This window comes from Lepidochelys kempii, chromosome 3 (genome assembly GCF_965140265.1).
Source record: "Lepidochelys kempii isolate rLepKem1 chromosome 3, rLepKem1.hap2, whole genome shotgun sequence".
In the NCBI taxonomy this organism is placed as follows: Eukaryota; Metazoa; Chordata; order Testudines; family Cheloniidae; genus Lepidochelys; species Lepidochelys kempii.
The window spans coordinates 129,538,165-129,558,157 of NC_133258.1; the positions used below are offsets into that span (position 1 = coordinate 129,538,165).

At 42.9% G+C, this 19,993-nt stretch overlaps 2 protein-coding genes across 8 annotated transcripts in view; one reads left to right on the forward strand and one right to left on the reverse strand.

Moving 5' to 3' along the window:
• Nucleotides 1–5,952, forward strand: part of TBP (TATA-box binding protein) — a 30,055-nt gene extending 24,103 nt beyond the window's left edge. For 4 of the 5 annotated variants that reach the window (XM_073338005.1, XM_073338003.1, XM_073338006.1 and 1 more), the window contains exon 8: nt 71–5,951. In XM_073338005.1, coding sequence (XP_073194106.1) covers nt 71–150 — 80 coding nt within the window. In that variant the 3' untranslated portion in view covers nt 151–5,951. Of the gene's footprint in view, nt 1–70 lie in introns of all 5 variants that reach the window. The other variant, XM_073338007.1, reaches the window with a different exon arrangement.
• Nucleotides 3,668–19,757, reverse strand: PDCD2 (programmed cell death 2). Of its 3 annotated transcripts, none has more exons than XM_073337999.1 (6): nt 19,328–19,757; nt 18,737–18,972; nt 15,575–15,736; nt 8,776–8,891; nt 6,689–6,805; nt 3,668–4,016 (listed from the first exon to the last, which is right to left on the reverse strand). In XM_073337999.1, exons 1-6 carry the CDS (start codon nt 19,720–19,722, stop codon nt 3,855–3,857), a joined length of 1,188 nt encoding a protein of 395 aa, XP_073194100.1. In that variant the 5' UTR covers nt 19,723–19,757; the 3' UTR covers nt 3,668–3,854. The 3 variants fall into 3 exon arrangements, with proteins under 3 accessions (XP_073194100.1, XP_073194101.1, XP_073194102.1); XM_073338000.1 differs by having other exon boundaries at nt 18,737–18,979; nt 19,328–19,665; XM_073338001.1 differs by lacking the exon at nt 15,575–15,736.
• Nucleotides 19,758–19,993: the final 236 nt, after the last annotated feature.

Here is a 19,993-nt window from a genome sequence, read left to right on the forward strand (position 1 = left end):
TCATAACTAATTGTGAAATATAAGTATGTTATAACTGTCACAATGTACTTTCTAATTTTTTTGTTTCTAGGTGCTAAAGTCAGAGCAGAAATTTATGAAGCATTTGAAAATATATATCCAATTTTAAAGGGATTCAGAAAGACAACGTAACAGTTTTTACATACTTTCAAAGAAATTTTTGGGGTACATTTTAAAAGGTATGGAGTATGGCACAGTAGTAACAAGAGATGGACTTTCAGTTACAAACTGCAACACCAAGACTCAGTGTTTTCCAGTTAGTGCCTACTTCCCTGATACTCATGGGAAACTATTATTTTTATGGATTATGTCTACTGAGTTACGGTGAATTGCTTTACTGAGCTGTTCTTGGAGCACCTCTTCCAAGTTTTATTTATATTTTAGCTTTTGATTGATTTTAATGTCAATGGTTTTAGGCACCCACAAATATTGGTAAGTTGGTTTGAGACAAATGCAACCATGCCACCCCAAATGTGTAAACCACTTCAATTGCTGTAAGTTTTATCTTTTTCATAAATGTTTTTATAATCTTACTTCTAAAGTTACTTTTAAAAGTTTTTTGTTCTCCATTTGTAGATTTTTTTTTTTTGTGCCAGACATTCCCTCTTTCCAGGGTTCAGCAGGACAGAATAAATTTATTAATGAAAATGGCTAGCTGTATATATTTTTGGGGGGGGGAAGGGGGGAAACAAATGTCATGTTTTTTCAGCTCTATATGTACATTAATACTGTTTATAAAACTCTATGGGAAGACCCTTAATGATTTTTAAAAAGTAACCCTGCTTGATCTTTGCTGCTGTTAATGTGGTAAGTGCATGCTGTAGAAATATGTAATGTACTGAATACTTGAGTCTCTTTTATATGACTTTCTTAATAACATGCCAGTATTAAAGCAGTGCATTTGCCATGTGATTTTTGACCCTATTTTCTCAAAATAGTGATCCTCCCAATCTGGTTTGGTTATAAGCAGTTGGGTATTTTAGACATCAGTATTAACATTCTGATTTCACTGGGGTTCTTGAATATCTTTACTTTTACAGTATCTTCTCTTCTGCTTGGTGTTATTAAAGACTTCTAGTATGAAGTTCTGTTTCATCTGAATGACAAGTAGTGATTTGTGCAGATCAAATATATAGCTAATGTTTTGCTGAAAATGTGAATTGAAATCTTTAAGTGGTGGTGGTGGTAAAGATATTCTGCTATTTTGAGAATAGTGGACAACCAACCCTTAAGTGACATGCACTATTTTAAGATGAGTTTCAGTAGCGCGATGGACTTGTAATTCCTAACTGCTACATCTCCTTCAGTGGATGCTGAAGACAGAACTTGAGCTGCATCCTTTGGGAACTACAGGCCTGAGAATAGCAGACAAAGCCACAGTAAGTAAACCTGAATGGATTTACATTCAAAGGGAATGTCAGAACATTTGGTTAAAGTGACAAATGTTTTGACCTGACTAAAGCAAGGGCTAGAGACTTCAGGGATGCTACAGCTTCTTTAGCAGTAGCAGCATTCCTGAATCCTCTGTGTGGCTAATCGTTTACTTCTGCAGAGCTTTTAAAGAACTGTTGGGCCATACTTGCAGGATGGCAGACTATCTTTTTCAGCCACTGCTTCCAGGACTCCTGAGTAAGAATAGAGAGGTTATTTTACCTTTGTATTTGGCACTGATGTGACTGCTGCTGGAATACAGTGTCTAATTCTGGTGCAATTCAAGAAGGATGTTGACAAATTAGAGAGGGTTCAGAAGGGAGCCCTGAGAATTATTAGAGGATTAGAAAACATGCCTTAGTGATAGACCCAAGGAGCTCAATCTGTTTAACTTAAGGTTAAGGGGTGATTTGATTACAGGTTGTAAGTACCTACCTGGGCAACAAATATTTAATAACTTCAATCTAGCTAAGAAAGGTATAACATTGTCCAATGGTTGCAATTTGAAGCTAGCCAACTTCAGCCTGGAAATAAGGTGTAAAGTTTTAATGATGAGTAATTTATCATTGTGGTGGATTCTTCACTGACCATTTTGAAAATCAACACTGGATAGGAAAGATCTGACATGTTCTCCAGGAAGTCAGACTCCCTACATGATCACAGTGGTCCCATCTGGCCTTGGAATCTGTGAAACTAGGTCAGGAAGATTTCTTTTATGAAAATTGCCTAATGGATGTCAAACATTTAAGCCAGGGAGCTTTGGTAGGATGGCAAGGTTGCTGGTGAAATTGTACCAGAACTTGAAGTTTCTAAACACCAGTATGTTGTAAAGTAACTGACCAAATATCTTACCCTGTTCAAACACTTTTTCTGGACACCAGAACTGGACTCTAGTTGTACTTCACTGGGAACACTCTGAATGATTCAGCTCTAGTCATTGATTTGTGGGTGGGCTGGTTATCAAGTAGTAAGTGTTGATGTGGTAGCAATATCCACCTCTTCAAGAGTAGGATTAGGTAGCCATTTGTTTAGTTTTAAGCCCCACGGGTGTGTACTATGCTATCATGAAATTAGTCTCAATAACTTAGACATAAAAGTATAATTCCATACGATACAGATCAATTTTTAAATAAAGCTGGGGGTAGGACAGGATTGTACACAAGACAGAAGTAAATATGAAACTGATACCTCTTGTGTATATGGGTGCTATTTTCAAGGGGACACCTCTTTCTATGAGCCAAGGTACTGTAGAGGGGAATTTGTTCTGAGATATTAATATACCAAGACAACCTGACAGTTAATTACTTCCAGCAGAGAACTAACATGTGTGGTGGGATTCAGTTTCTTTTAAATAACCACCTGAATTGGGGGAAACTACATTTGCATAGCACCATTAAGCACTCACAAAAAAAAAATCTCAGATAATCTTTTTAAAGCTACTGTAACATGTAGAATAATGTGTCAATTTACTTTGACAGCAAATTCAATAATTAAGCTACCCACTGCTGTGGAGTGTCTTTACAGCAATGGAATATTTCTGGATTTGGTGTAAAAATAGGCAAAGAGGAATCTAACTGCCAGAGCTAAAACACTGACTTAGTGATACCACTTCATATAGCTGGAAGCCCCATTAACTTATTTAATATTTTTGAAAAACTGTACAAACCAACATGTGCCATGCAATTTGCAAGAGGTTCACTTCCACAATGCTATGCACAGATTGTAACCGTTGGGCAGGGACTAAGTTTCCCACACCCCTGTTCAACCAACTGGACTATATCCCCTGCAGCAATAACTGCAAAACATTGAGAGGTCAAGAAGCACCAGTAATTAAAGTAAATGCACAGTGAGTGATCAAGTACATTAACTCAACTGGCAGGTCACAAAGTAAATCATGCAGTAGGTGATCAGGTTTCAGATCAACCAGTCAGCATTTTCTTAACAATGGAGATAAGCAGACACATCACTGACTTAAAGGAAACAATGTCTGAACGAGCCTGAAATCGAGTATAACAGACAAGTTACTGAATCTAGGCACACTAGAAGTGTTTGAGTGAAACTAAAGATTACTTTTTAAAAAAATGTTGAGAAACAATTGCATGGGAAAGTGAAACTTTCAACCATGTAGTTTCACTGTCCAAGCTAAAAACAATGAGCAGAAAAACTTAAATGCTCAAGCTCATGTACTGGCACACAAAAAAAATTTCAACCGAGTCTGTTTTAATGACTTACCTTTAATGTGTATATTGTAATTAAATGATAACCGATACAACTCTGGGCTAGTTCCTCAGTATGAAATATTAGTTCATTTACCTTTTTTTCCTTCTTGCAATGTGTAACACTTCAGTACATGTGTATAAACTCAATTCATTTCTTTACAGAAACTAACAATAGATTTATAGTAGTTAAGTCGAGTTTGCGGAAATGTCCTGCTTCCAGATGAACTCCTCCATATATCCATTTGCTTGGTTACAGTTTTCAGCACATGTGTAGACTACCAGTGTTCCCCAGTCAATACTTTCTCCTAGGCTATCAGCCTTCAGGTGGTTCAGGAGCTGAGGCATAACCTTAGGAACACAAGACATGATTTGTCATTAGAATGCATAATGTAGAATATGGCTATCTATTCCACTCAATGTTTTAATCAAAGGATGTTATCCCACCCAGAAAAGGTAATAGCTGCAATAAATAGAATCAAATTATTTCAGTAACTGAAAAGAAAAACCGCTGACAAACAAAAATAAATTCATTAAGACAGGTCAAGAACATGGCTCTGGCTATTTTGTTTTGGAGTGGGAGAAGAGATATGGTGAGTGATGCACTGTTTGAAATGCTACCTCCAGTAGAAGTATAAATCAATTTTAAATAAAAATGTCTTTGTTTGCTAACCTGGGTGGTTCTCTTGCATTATTTGTTATCTTTCTTTTGTTTCACAAGGCCTCCACTACTACATGTCAACACACACCTCTCAGGGATGGTCTAGATATACCTAATCCTTTAATTCTGACGGAGCAGGAGGGGTGAGGGATGCACTAAATTACCTCTTAAAGTCCCTTCCAGCCCTACATTTCTGTGATTAATAGATTTCCCATCTTTGAGTGGTTTCTGGTGCAAGAGTGCCACCTTTTAGTCTGAGGATGGAAAAACCATGATCAAGCTATTACAGATGCATAAGGAGACATTATTAACTAGAACATCCATTGATATTTTATAATTAGAGCAGGTCAGATTTTCAAAAGGAATTATTTTGTTGGGAAATGTTGATTCAATAATCAAAACATTCATAGATATTTAGGTCAGAAGGGACCATTATGATCATCTAGTCTGACCTGCACAAGGTAGGCCACAGAATTTCACCCACCACTCCTGCAAAAAACCTCACACCTATGTCTGTGCTATTGAAGTCCTCAAATCATAGTTGAAAGACTTCAAGGAGCATTCCACTGCAATGTTCTGATTTGGTCAAAAATTTTGATGGAAGTCAGGCAGGGTACTCTGCCTGCTTTGTGAGAAACTCAGACTCCTAAGCACCTCACCAGGCAGGCTGCAGCAGAGCTGAGACTGGAAATGTTCAACAACAAAAACAACCAATTTTGGTTCTTCCAAAAAAGTGTTGCCTTTTTTCAGTTTAAATCCCTTCCAAACTAAACCAAATAAAGCCACTCTTATACCAAAATAAGCATGTCCACACAGGGAGTTATACATGTACAGTAGTTTCTGCTTATGAGCAACCCCTTTATTGCCAGCAAAAAGTTGCTGTTATCCAACAGTTGCTGAGAAGCAGAAAGAAGGTTTGGGAGGCAGGAGTCAGAGAAGGAAGTGCCAGGACATACCTTCCTCAGGGTAGGGCAGCAGCAGGGAGGGGAAGCTGCAGCACAAATGTCAGGGCCTTGAAGCTGAACAGTCGCTCTCCACAGGTCGCAGTTTGGCATTTCCTCGTGCACAGCCCGCTGCGGGCAGTGAGGTATCGTACAGCTCCAGAATGCAAGCTGCAACCTTTCTCCCAGCTACTGCTCTGCCCACCCCCCCGTGTCTGTGCAGGCAGGTATGCCAGGCTGCAGCCCCAGAAGGAAGCGCTGAGACAGACTAGCACCAGACACAGGCAGGCCTGTCCCAGCACTTATCTTCCCTGGCTACAGGCAGGGCCTTTCTTAAAAACAAACAAACAAACAAAAAGTTGCTACCAAGCAGCACACCATTGCTAATAACTGAATTTCATTAACAGTGATACGAATGGAAAGGGATTGATTCCCCGCAATATGTTGCCACTAACCGGAAGTTGCAGGATTGCTTTTAAGTGGAATCTACTATACAATTACACTAATCTAACTGGTAAAACTTTCCCCTGTAGAGAAGTCCTAAGGGACTGTAGCGAAATAAAGTATAATATAGACAGAATTAATGTAATGATGTGAGCTGGTGAAATGAAAGGACTTTCCACTTCCATCCTGCAGGCAACCTGTTCACTTATGATTTCTTCAGAATGTTTACCAAGTGACACTGTTTTAAATGGAATGTCAAGTTTCTTATCTTGTATATTAAAGATTTTGATAAAAAACAGTTGTACTCAGTGAACAACATTGTGTATTTCAGTCCCAGGAAAGACTGTTTTTCATTCCAGCATTCCCTCACATTTAGGTTCTACCACTGCTGACAGGAAGAGATTTTCCCGAACAGCTGACTGGGCACATCAGCTGCAATGAAACCTAACACCAGATTCCCCTTTCCCTCGGTTTGTCAGCAATGTGGCAGAACACTTCCTCACACAAACTCTCCCCTCTTCCACAAGGAAGGCTGGGGGAGGACAAGCTGTTTGAACTTCATGGTGAAGGCGGCCATAACTGAAGTCTAGTAGTCCACATTAGAACATTTTTCTCTTTAAACAATACAGTAGTGTCAGAAACAAATTCTGAAAGAGTCCCCCTTCACCCATTACTTTTTTCCATAGAATTCCACGTTTAGAAGACGTTCATCTGACCCTCAACTGGATAGAAAAAGTACTATTTTGTTGGCTGCAAACAGATCGGAAGGAAAAAAGGGCGATTTACTGCGTGATAAAATCTTGTAAGAAAGGACTGTTAAACTTGTAATTGAGGCTTCTACACTTTAGCACAGCTATCCTGTGAATTCAAATATAACTCCTTTCGTTCTAGCCATATGCAAATACTTCTATTTCAGACTTAAAATAGGTTTTTAATTATACACCAAAAATACCATATCTGTGGACCAATTCACATACTTGGAATTCAAACATCCTTTGGGCACCACATGAACAATTTGGGATATCTTTCATCTGAGGAATGTTTTCACCTGAGATCCATACGGGGCCTTCTCCTCCTCGACAGTATCTGAGAATCTGAAATTGAATAGAAGTATTAAGTAACTGACAGTCTTTTCAGTTATATAATTAATAATCAACCACAGATAGCTATGTTTAAATGGACATTGATCAAGGTTGTTTCTTCCCCACTAAAACTTCTTAGCAAAGTCCATTGTAATTGGGTATGGGTTTTCTTAAATAAAACAAACAAACAGAGTCTTTTATATAGTTTGACTACTTGAGGAAACAAAATGCCAGAATTTCCCCACGTCATCTAGCATCAGTCCAGCAATAACAGCAATATTTTGTATTCCATAACAGATCATCTCAGAAGTCCTATAACAATAATTTTAGACTCAAAACTTCTGTTTGGGAGCAGGGGAAGTAGACTAATTCATCCAAGGTAACATATGAAATCTGTATCAGGTACCAGAAAAGAACCCAGGTCTCCCAATTCACAGTTCTGTCTCTAACAACAAGACACACCCCCCGCCCCCGACTCTCATGCTTGAGTGATAGTGATCCAGTTTTACCTTGTAATTTCAAAACTGGTTAGAAGGAAAAAAGAGAAAACAGGAAGGGAACCTGCAGGGGAAGGGGAAAAAGTGATGACGCCACTCTGCTTGTGTCATAAATATAAAGGGAAGGGTAAACCCCTTTGAAATCCCTCCTGGCCAGGGGAAAGCTCCTCTCACCTGTAAAGGGTTAAGAAGCTAAAGGTAACCTCACTGGCACCTGACCAAAATGACCAATGAGGAGACAAGATACTTTCAAAAGCTGGGAGGAGGGAGAGAAACAAAGGGCCTGTGTGTCTGTCTATAGTCTGTCTTTGTCAGGGATAGACCAGGAATGGAGTCTTAGAACTTTTAGTAAGTAATCTAGCTAGGTACGTGTTCGATTATGATTTCTTTAAATGGCTGAGAAAAGAACTGTGCTGAATAGAATAACTATTTCTGTCTGTGTATCTTTTTTGTAACTTAAGGTTTTGCCTAAAGGGGTTCTCTATGTTTTGAATCTAATTACCCTGTAAGGTATTTACCATCCTGATTTTACAGGGGGGATTTCTTTATTTCTATTTACTTCTATTTTTATTAAAAGTCTTCTTGTAAGAAAACTGAATGCTTTTTCATTGTTCTCAGATCCAAGGGTTTGGGTCTGTGGTCACCTATGCAAATTGGTGAGGCTTTTTATCCAACATTTCCCAGGAAAGGGGGGGTGCAAGTGTTGGGAGGATTGTTCATTGTTCTTAAGATCCAAGGGTCTGGGTCTGTAGTCACCTAGGCAAATTGGTAAGGCTTTTTACCAAACTTTGTCCAGGAAGTGGGGTGCAAGGTTTTGGGAAGTATTTTGGGGGGAAAGACGCGTCCAAATAGTTCTTCCCCAGTAACCAGTAATAGTTTGGTGGTGGTAGCGGCCAATCCAAGGACAAAGGGTGGAATATTTTGTACCTTGGGGAAGTTTTGACCTAAGCTGGCAAAGATAAGCTTAGGAGGTTTTTCATGCAGGTCCTCACATCTGTACCCTAGAGTTCAGAGTGGGGGAGGAACCTTGACAGCTTGCTTTCTCCCTTTCCACAGAAGGGCAGCAGATCGCCCTCTCCCTGTGGCTCCCAGCTCCACTCAACCCTCCCACCTTAGCTAAATTTCTGCTTGCCTTGGTTAAGTAGATTTTTCCAAGCCCTAGATGAGTATCTTAATTTGCCAAGCTTTAACAAAACTGGTCTAAGTACAACAAAGGCTGGCTCCTTGCGGTAATATCAGGCATCTTGTATCTGGGGACTTTTATTCTATATTGGTGGACGTGTGGACTGGTTGATCTAGTGAAATTTCTCTCTCTCTTTGACCTCAATTATTTAAGATATTTGTGCTAAAGAAGCACAATTTATAGAAACACCATCAGGATGCTATGTAAGCATCAAGGCTGCAATATATGCTTTAAAAATAAAGCAGGCATCCATCTTTTGACCATTAGGTGATTAGTATTTTAAAAGATACTTTTCTTTTTACCTGTTCTGGCTCCGCAGCTATTCGATTTTTAAACTTTTGGAAAATCTTGTCTTCTCGAGTCTCATGTTTTGCCATTGCCTCCAATACCTCCTCATCTAGTGACTCAAAACCTTCACCTAAGGGAAAAAAGACAACACAGGTTAACACAATATGGCCAAAGTTAAAGCTTACAATATAATGTCTCTACCATCCTCTAAAATCAGTTCAAGCATCCAATGTTCAGGAAAGCAAACTACAACATCAGAGAGAAGCTTCAGCCTGTTTGGAGAGCCAACAGATTTAGCCAGTTGTGTGACCGATTAGTTCTGTACTATTTTAAGCATACATTTCAAGATTAGAGCATTAGAGAGAAGTATGCAAGGAAGACAGGCAGAATTCATCTAGGAAAGCGTGTCTGAAACATGGAGCACAAACCTGATGTACTTTCTGAATTTGACACTAAAAAAAGACCAATGAAGTATGCACATGTGGAAATCAGTAAATTCACAACTTTAAAAATTTAACAATGGAAAAGACCTATGTGTTCGCATCCCTTATACAATGCTCACCACCCATGCTCAGTGTGGTTGTATCATCCTGTATCTTTAATAAGCCCCAGCCACAAAGTTTTAGACAATGTTAAATCACAAATTTAAAAATGGGTAGCATTGTGTCTCATCACAAACTTCAAACCATGCTATATCTGAAGTCCAGTCCAGTCAAGTGGGTATAGTTTCACATGAATTCACTCACCCTTCATGGTAAGGATCTAGGGTTTCCTGTTTTTCATTCAGCGTTAAGGATACTCCTGGGGGAATTCTACACCAACAAATTAAAAATTCTACACGATGTTTTAAAATTCTGTAAAATGCTGCATATTCTATTTGCTAAAATAACACTATGTAATCATACCAGTTTCAATTATTTTAGTAATTTATTTCAAAATACTTGTCAGCCACTATGTCTGTAATAATACAGACAAAAATTCCCCCCCAGGAGTAGAGCGTTAAAGAAAGGCCTATGACTTGCGAACCAGCTGAGCAGCGAACAGCAGAGCAGCTAACAAAAAGGAGTTTGCCTGGGATCTGCCTGAGAGGAGGTACGCTAAGGGCTGCATTAAGGAGGCTGTGTTGGTGAGTATCTGAGTGTTTGTTGTGAGGACAGTGTGACTGTGTGCTGTGTGCTTGATTGGTTGTTTGAAAAGGGCGGGAACTGGGTGTGCTTTGTTCCAGATGAGCCTTAAGTGGGCCTACTGCATAAAAAGCCGGTCAGTTGCAAACCAGCTGAGCAGCGAACAGCAGAGCAGCTAACAAAAGGAGTTTGCCTGGGGAGAGCCCACTGAGGCTTACATCTTGCCGGATTCTCTGAGTAATTACAACAACTCCTGAGGAAGCTCATAGAAGGAAGGTAATATGGATGGGGGATGTTCAGCTGTTGTGACCTGCACTGGATGTGCTGTTTGTCTTTGTTCCACAGGACAGATGCAACTTTGTCCGTACAAAGTGCAAGCTGGTCTCCATACTGGAAGAGAAGGTTCAAGGTCTGGAGCAACAGGTATTGACCCTGCATTGCATAAGAGAAACTGAAGATTTCCTGGACAGATGTCAGGATAGGCTTCTACGGGCACAAGGTTCTGAAGATTCAGAGCAGGCTGCACATCGGGGACAGAAGGATGATGAAGAAATTTGGCATCATGTGACCTCCAGAAGAAAAAAGGGGAACGTCCATGTACCAGCAGGGCGGACAGGTAAGTAACCGTTTTCATGTTCTCTCCACAGGTTCTAATGCGGAGAGTGGACCAGATGATACGTCTCAGGGAAGGGAGCAGAAGGAGACTCCGCTGATTGGAAGGCATGGGATGCACCGTCCTAGGGTTGGGGGTTCCACGACCAACACTCCCAAGGGAAGGAGGCGGGTGGTGGTGGTGGTCGGGGACTCTCTCCTCAGGGGGACTGAGTCATCTATCTGCCGCCCCGACCGGGAAAACCGAGAAGTCTACTGCTTGCCAGGAGCTAAGATTCGCGATGTGACAGAGAGACTGCCGAGACTCATCAAGCCCTCAGATCGCTACCCCTTCCTGCTTCTTCACGTGGGAACCAATGATACTGCCAAGAATGACCTTGAGCGGATCACTGCGGACTACATGGCTCTGGGAAGAAGGATAAAGGAGTTTGAGGCGCAAGTGGTGTTCTCGTCCATCCTCCCCATGGAAGGAAAAGGCCTGGATAGAGACCGTCGAATCGTGGAAGTCAACAAATGGCTACGCAGGTGGTGTCGGAGAGAAGGCTTTGGATTCTTTGACCATGGGATGGTGTTCCAAGAAGGAATGCTAGGCAGAGACGGGCTCCACCTAACGAAGAGAGGGAAGAGCATCTTCGCAAGCAGGCTGGCTAACCTAGTGAGGAGGGCTTTAAACTAGGTTCACCGGGGGAAGGAGACCAAAGCCCTGAGGTAAGTGGGAGACCGGGAGGAGGCACGAGCAGGAGCACGTGAGAAGGGAGGGCTCCTGCCTCATACTGAGAAAGAGGGGCGATCAGCAGGTTACCTCAAGTGCCTATATACAAATGCACGAAGCCTGGGAAACAAGCAGGGAGAACTGGAAGTCCTGGCACAGTCAAGGAATTATGATGTGATTGGAATAACAGAGACTTGGTGGGATAACTCACATGACTGGAGTACTGTCATGGATGGATATAAGCTGTTCAGGAAGGACAGGCAGGGCAGAAAAGGTGGGGAAGTTGCACTGTATGTAAGAGAGCAGTATGACTGCTCAGAGCTCAAGTATGAAACTGCAGAAAAACCTGAGTCTCTGGATTAAGTTTAGAAGTGTGAGCAACAAGGGTGATGTCGTGGTGGGAGTCTACTATAGACCACCAGACCAGGGGGATGAGGTGGACGAGGCTTTCTTCCAGCAACTCGCAGAAGTTACTAGATCGCACGCCCTGGTTCTCATGGGAGACTTCAATCACCCTGATATCTGCTGGGAGAGCAATACAGTGGTGCACAGGCAATCCAGGAAGTTTTTGGAAAATGTAGGGGACAATTTCCTGGTGCAAGTGCTGGAGGAACCAACTAGGGGCAGAGCTCTTCTTGACCTGCTGCTCACAAACCAGGAAGAATTAGTAGGGAAAGCAAAAGTGGATGGGAACCTGGGAGGCAGTGACCATGAAATGGTTGAGTTCAGGATCCTAACACAAGGAAGAAAGGAGAGCAGCAGAATACAGACCCTGGACTTCAGAAAAGCAGACTTTGACTCCCTCAGGGAACTGATGGGCAAGATCCCCTGGGAGAATAACATGAGGGAGGAGAAAGGAGTCCAGGAGAGCTGGCTGTATTTTCAAGAATCCTTATTGAGGTTACAGGGACAAACCATCCCGATGTGTAGAAAGAATAGTAAATATGGCAGGCAACCAGCTTGGCTTAACAGTGAAATCCTTGCTGCTCTTAAATGCAAAAAAGAAGCTTACAAGAAGTGGAAGATTGGACAAATGACCAGGGATGAGTATAAAGATATTGCTCGGGCTTGCAGGAGTGAAATCAGGAAGGCCAAATCACACCTGGAGTTGCAGCTAGCAAGAGATGTTAAGAGTAACAAGAAGGGTTTTTCAGGTATGTTAGCAACAAGAAGAAAGTCAAGGAAAGCGTGGGCCCCTTACTGAATGAGGGAGGCAACCTAGTGACAGGATGTGGAAAAAACTAATGTACTCAATGCTTTTTTTGCCTCTGTCTTCACGAACAAGGTCAGCTCCCAGACTATTGCACTGGGCAGCACAGTATGGGGAGAAGGTGACCAGCCCTCTGTGGAGAAAGAAGTGGTTCGGGACTATTAGAAAAGCTGGACAAGCACAAGTCCATGGGGCCGGATGCGCTGCATCCGAGAGTGCTAAAGGAGTTGGCGGATGTGACTGCAGAGCCATTGGCCATTATCTTTGAAAACTCATGGCAATCGGGGGAGGTCCCAGATGACTGGAAAAAGGCTAATGTAGTGCCCATCTTTAAAAAAGGGAAGGAGGAGGATCCTTGGAACTACAGGCCAGTCAGCCTCACCTCAGACCCTGGAAAAATCACGGAGCAGGTCCTCAAGGAATCAATTCTGAAGCACTTAGAGGAGAGGAAAGTGATCAGGAAAAGTCAGCATGGATTCACCAAGGGCAAGTCATGCCTGACTAATCTAATTGCCTTCTATGATGAGATAACTGGCTCTGTGGATGAAGGGAAAGCAGTGGATGTGTTGTTCCTTGACTTTAGCAAAGCTTTTGACACAGTTTCCCACAGTATTCTTGCCAGCAAGTTAAAGAAGTATGGGCTGGATGAATGGACTATAAAGTGGATAGAAAGCTGGCTAGATTGTCGGGCTCAACGGGTAGTGATCAATGGCTCCATGTCTAGTTGGCAGCCGCTATCAAGTGGCATGTCCCAGGGGTCGGTACTGGGGCCAGTTTTGTTCAATATCTTCATAAATGATCTGGAGGATGGTGTGGATTGCACCCTCAGCAAGTTTGCAGATGACACTAAACTGAGAGGAGTGGTAGATACGCTGGAGGGTAGGGATAGGATACAGAGGGACCTAGACAAATTGGAGGATTGGGCCAAAAGAAATCTGATGAGGTTCAACAAGGACAAGTGCAGAGTCCTGCACTTCGGACGGAAGAATCTAATGTACGGCTACAGACTAGGGACCGAATGGCTCGGCAGCAGTTCTGCAGAAAAGGACCTAGGGGTTACAGTGGACGAGAAGTTGGATATGAGTCAACAGTGTGCCCTTGTTGCCAAGAAGGCCAATGGCATTTTGGGATGTATAAGTAGGGGCACTGCCAGCAGATCGAGGGATGTGATCGTTCCCCTCTACTCCAGATGAGGCCTCACCAATGTCGAATACTGTGTCCACTTTTGGGCCCCACTCTACAAGAAGGACGTGGAAAAATTGGAAAGAGTCCAGGGGAGGGCAACAAAAATGATTAGGGGACTGGAACACATGACTTATGAGGAGAGGCTGAGGGAACTGGGATTGTTTAGTCTTCAGAAGAGAAGAATGAGGGGGGATTTGATAGCTGCTTTCAACTACCTGAAAGGGGGTTCCAAAGAGGATGGCTCTAGACTGTTCTCAGTGGTAGCAGATGACAGAACAAGGAGTAATGGTCTCAAGTTGCAATGGGGGAAATTTAGGTTGGATATTAGGAAAAACTTTTTCACTAGGAGGGTGGTGAAACACTGGAATGCATTACCTAGGGAGGTGGTAGAATCTCCTTCCTTAGATATTTTTAAGGTCAGGCTTGACAAAGCCCTGGCTGGGATGATTTAGTTGGGGATTGGTCCTGCTTGGAGCAGGGGGTTGGACTAGATGACCTCCTGAGGTCCCTTCCAACTCTGATAGTCTATGATTCTATGACAACACAGTTCCTGTTTCTCTGCTCCGTAGTCCCCTCAGCCCAGATACTTGCACTACCTCCTCCCCTAGAGCCCAGCCACAGCCTGCTCCCCTCTCCCGCAACAGCCCAGACACTCGCACCCCCTAAGCCCCAGAGCCTAGTTGCAGCGTGCCCCCCCAGGCCACACGCTCAGACGTACCCCCTACTCTCCCAGAGCCCAGGGACCTAGAGGGAGAAACAGCCTGATCCTGGGCTTGTCTGGAGTTTCCTGCATGCCGCCTCCTTCCTTTAGCGCATGCAGAAAACTGTAGCTGCCCAGACCCCTCCAGCTTGCTTCAGTATTGAGCAATAACCCTCCCCCGGCTCCCGGTTGTGGGGTTTTTAACTTATTTCACTGTTCATAAGCACACCGGGGGGAGGGGGGGGGGCGTGGCGCTACCGCCAGCAGGGCTCCCCCCCATTCCTGCTAAAAGCCCAGGGGATGAGGAAGCACCAGCACTAGAGGGGTTAAGCCCCCCCCCGCAGTGCTTTCAGGGTTGTACATAGGTGCCCATGGGGCAGGGACACATGCCCACCTGGCACATAGGGTGTTTTCTTACCCAGAGACACTTGGGGGGGCAAAAAGTTGCTCCTCCTCCATGGTTTTGTGCAGATTATTTTTGTTTTCGGAGAAAGAAAAATATTTGTTGGGATGTGGCAAAACCTGTATATAAAAACTTCCTTTTCACAAAAAACCCCAAACAAACCAAAAACCCTTCCAGCTTTGTCCCCTTCTCCCCCCCACCGCAATCTTTTATTTGTGAGCTGGCCTCTGCTGGATCCAGCGACCCCTAGTGGTGGCCAGCAGCTCAGCAGCCCATTTCCATGCGGGACCAAAAAAAGGAAATTCTGCGCAGAACATTAATTTCTGCACATACGCTGCATTGTGCAGTGGTGCAGCATTCCCCCAGGAGCATATGGAGAGTTAGCAAACCCATTTTCAAAACAGGTTAAAGCTTTCTTTTAGCACAGGCCAGATTTTAGGTACAGCTGGGTAAGTATTTTAACAGCTACTAACTACAAGTTGTCTCCAAAAGTAAACCTAGAGACTAAGAAAAGTCTTCAAGAAATCCCCCTACCAAACCAGAACACTGGCACCCTGCTAAGAATTTAGTCACTAGTTACCCCATTAGCATGCTTTCAATAAAATTTAAAAATGGTAATTTAAATGAATCATATATACTTTTACATGCGTCATAAATGACATGCACATGGTGATGAACTGTAGTTAACAGAAGCAGTAGCTACAGTGGGTTTTTTCCATTTGCCTCAATGATGATTTGTAGACTAATCCTTTGTAATATGTAGTTTATGGTTAACACATGATTTAAAATCACTGAATATTTCAATTTGTGAAGCAACACACAATGCATATAGAAAACTCTCTCTTGGAAGCCCATTTTATTTCTTACTTGCACTGCCTGCAGCCTCCAATTCTTCATGTTTCTCTAAGTCCTTTTGTTTATCTGCATCTGTTTGACTGTCACCAGGAGTTTCCATTTCCTCAGATTCTATTACAATTTCATACTCTGGAAAAAGGAACTTATGATCTGGAATTGCAGTGTCCAATTGAGCTGCAACACACAAGAGAACTACTGTTTTTATCATTTCACTGCTTTATGCTATATTTCACGTTCTCTCCTGCTTAAAACTGCACAGTCAAGGTTGGCAAGGCAAATATGATTATTTATATAGTGTTAGTGCCTTGAGGCTCCAATCAGGATTGAGGCCCCACAGTGCTAAGCACTGCACAAATGAGTAAAACAAGAACAGTCCCCCCCAATAAAATAAATCACTGTTCAGGAGTAATGACAAGATGCAACAGGTAGATGAAGAGACAGACTGGGGGGTATGATGGACTGGAACACAAAATATAGAGTCAACACAGACATGTTTGCCTAAGTAAGTAGTCTTAGTGGTCAAAGTATGAAAACATTCTTTCACTTTACAGTGATTTGTTCTAGTAGTTTATTTTTTAAAATATCAGTTATCTGGGCTAAGAGAGCAGAAGTAGATTTATTAAAAAACAGATAGCACATTGCAGAGATCTGTAAAATTAAAAGTCTTCCTTCTGACTGGTGTACTCACATGATGCAAGCACACAACATCTAATACTTCTCCAATAAATGCTTATTTGTTGTGAGTAGGACACAGGAAAAAATGCAGGCATGCCACTGTGTGCACCAGAGCCCACATAACTAAGAGGACCACAGTAAATGATGAGAAGACGAAAGAACATATTCAATAAAAATGATATGAAATATATAAGAAATCTACTCTCTGCAGCATTCAGTTCTTGTGTCACTTTAACTACCCACAAACAAGAACTTACGAGAAAAGCATACAAGTAGGGGAAGAGTACAAAAGAAAATGTACCAAGTGCACCAATACCTGCTAGCACATTTTCTGTCTACTAACTTTGACTGTATCCCTTTAAGAATCAACTTTAGATGTTCCTTTACACTTTTTAATTAAAACACCTTAAAAATGAACTGCAAAGGGGAAAAAAAAGTTTTTGGCCATTTTGTTATTTATGACATGAAGGCTAGAAAGCTGTCATTGAGATTGGCGGTTTTTTACTTTAGGAATATAAAAAAAAAAAAACTTATAATCCTTGTTTTCGCTAAAAAACTCTGGATATGGATTGGGACTTTGTAGCCCTTAGTTGAAAGATGATGGCGTTCAATCTTTAATTGAAAAAATCTTTTCTCCCAAGTGTCTGAGTTAGATAGGAGTTATATATATTTCCTATGTATATATTTTTTTAAACTGTCAATAAAAGAAGCCAATCTTCCTCAGTTGCTTTTCTGGATTACATAAATTTACTAATTTTCAGGAGAGGCAAAGTAGACAAAATCTTAATTTCTGAAGTGTAAATCTAGCAATAGAAGAACTTCTGGAAAAAATCTGCAGCAAGGGAGATTTAGGTCAGATGTTAGGAAAAACTTTCTAACTATAAGGGTAGTTAAGGTCTGGAATAGGCTTCCAAAGGAGGCTGTGGAACCCCCTTCATTGGAGGTTTTTAAGAACATGTTGAACAAACGCGTATCAGAGATGGTCTAGGGTTACTTGGTCCTACCTCAGCTCAGGGGGCTGGACTTGACCTGTCGAGTTCCCTTCCAGCCCTACATTTCTAGGATTCTATTCATGCCTTCTTTATAAGTCATAAAGCAGCACTTATTTTCTTTCCTTTGCAAATCATTAAACCACCAACCAAGACATTTTGACGAGTTGAAAAAAGTTTAGTTTTTGTTTTTTCTGCAACAATAATACTGACTTCTTGAACAGTTCTATATTATTTTGGTTGCAGTACCCTATTTTGCATATTTTCTTTAACAAATGGTACAATTTATGCAAGGCCAAGCAAGTTAAAAATAAATCTTTAGCTGAATTTGTTAGTCTTTGTTTGCAGTATTGTTGTTTATCGTTTTGTCATACCCTATATCATTTATTACAATTAAAACGAACCAATTCAGATAAGCCATGCTCTATTGTTACACCCAGGTTTCACAAAGCTCCCTTTCCACATTACAAATTACCTGCTTATAACTGCAAGGATTATTCTGGACCACCAACCATGCCCAGAGGTCACCTTGCAAAGCAAATATAACAATATCTATAGCCAAATATAAGATTCCTCACTACATACTAGGTTATATAATGTGTTTATTTATTAGCAACAAAACAATCTTAATATTTAACAGGGACTTTGGGGACTTCCTTGTTTATCTTGATTATATTTGGTTGGGGAAATTGTGACACTTCATCCTTGTTCTGTACCCAAATACCAGGAACATTTCAAGAAGTGAAATAACAGGATATTTAGTAAGCCAAAAATATTGTTCTGCATTCCTTTCCCCAAAAAGGGTTATTCAACGGTCTAATGAACCAAACTAAACTAGGCCTATATCCAAACTGATTATGCACTTGCTTATATAGATTACTAACTACTGTTATATATATATTATATAGACCTGATTCATGAAATACACTTAGGCCCTTTCCATTTTATAAGAGGTAAGTTCATTTGACTCTCTCATCTCCTTACATTAACAATCACTTCCCAACATGGTTAATGCAGTTCTATTTTGGACCACAGAAGGAACTTAACCCTTGGGTTTTAACCATGAATCAATCATGTTGAAGCCACAGACACCCCATCTGTGGGGTGGTTGAAGTTGTCCTACAAATAGAATCAAAACTTAGTATTCTCTTTAAAACAATACAGCCTTTGATTTTCCTAACTGTTTGCAGAGATTTATGGCATAATAAAGATGTGGACATGATCTTCTAGTCAATTTAGAAGGAAATACAGATTAGTGTTATTTCTCCCGGGCAATGTACTGTGTCTAGCAAAAAGAACAAGAACAATGGTCGACCCTTCCCCCGCTAGATTATTAAGATTGTAAGTAACTCTTGTTGGACTTGCATCATACTTTTGTTCTATACTGCACTACATCTTGAGAAGTTCTCTTCAAAATATAAACGGCAAAGAAGAAAACAAGCAGCAGCAGCATTGCATTATCTTCCAGACAGAATCTTCCCAGGTTTATTTTAAATTCCACTTAACTCACCTGACTGCACACAAGATAGTTTGTGTCCCAATTTCCAATCGACAGTCTGATGATCTTTACTACAGTAATGGGCCCTGTGACATTTGGAACATGTCTTTGGCCCTAAACAGCCACAGACTCTGCATAGATGAGCTCCACATTGAAGCTGCAGGCTCACAGGGGGATGCCCTTCCGGAGGGGGCGTTTCAGGTGGCGGATCATAGGAATAGGTGTCATTCTTCCTAGGAAGCTGGTTCCTAAAAACTTAAAAGAAACACAGGAGTGAAGGGACCAAATGCCATTTGTCCAAAGAGCAGCAGCATGGGGCACTTCCAAAAACCTGCCAGTGATGGTTTGGGTTTTTATTTTTTGCACCTAGGAAACCCATCCACGGGCCAGGCCCACCCCCACCGGTGTTAGGCGCTGTACAAAGGCAGCACAGACGTTGCCCCGGAGAGTTTACACATCACTGGGGGGCGACTCCACCTGTGGAGGGAGAGGTAGGGCGGGAAGGAGGCGCCCCGCGTGGAGGGAAGGTGGGTGCCGCGCGGAGCGGGAGGGGTAGGGCCCCCCTGACAGGTCTCAGCCCGGGGAGGGGGGCGGGTCTCTCACCTCGCAGCGGGCCCTGGGCCCCGGGCCGGTAGCAGGCGGGCCCGCGGCAGCAGAACACGAAGAGGCCGCGGTGGAAGGCGTCGGGGCGGCCGGGGAGCGGCGCGTAGAGCTGCAGCAGGAAGGCGCAGGGCCGCCCGCACCGCCCGCAGCGCAGCTCGGCGGGGCCCGGCAGCCCGGACTCGCCCAGCCACGCCGGCCGCCCCCCCACCTTGCTGGGGAACTGGGCGCTGCGCAGGCGCCACGGGGCCGCCTCCTCCGCGAACCCCAGCTCCACGCGCGCGCCCATCCCCGCGGCACAACACGCGTGCACCGGAAGTGGACAGTGCCACAAGTCGTCCGACCGGCTCCCGTACCGGAAGTGCGCGCTGCCGAAACGCGTCCCCCCGGGCTCCCATACCGGAAGTGCGAGCTGTTGCAATGAGCCCGGACCCCTGTCAAGCTCCGGAAGCGCGGGCCGCGGCGGACTTGCTCCCTCGTGTCCAGCTGGCCGAGGGAGGCTCGAGGGGAAGCTCGTGTTGTTTCTTTGCTCCCCTGTCAGACCCGGTCGCGGAGCCGCCTCTGCTCCCTCTAGGGCCGGGGCCGGGGCCCTGCCCATATTCCAGCCCATGGAAACCATCATCAAACCAAGCCGTGCCCCAGGAAGGATGGGGGAGGGGTGGTGGTTGT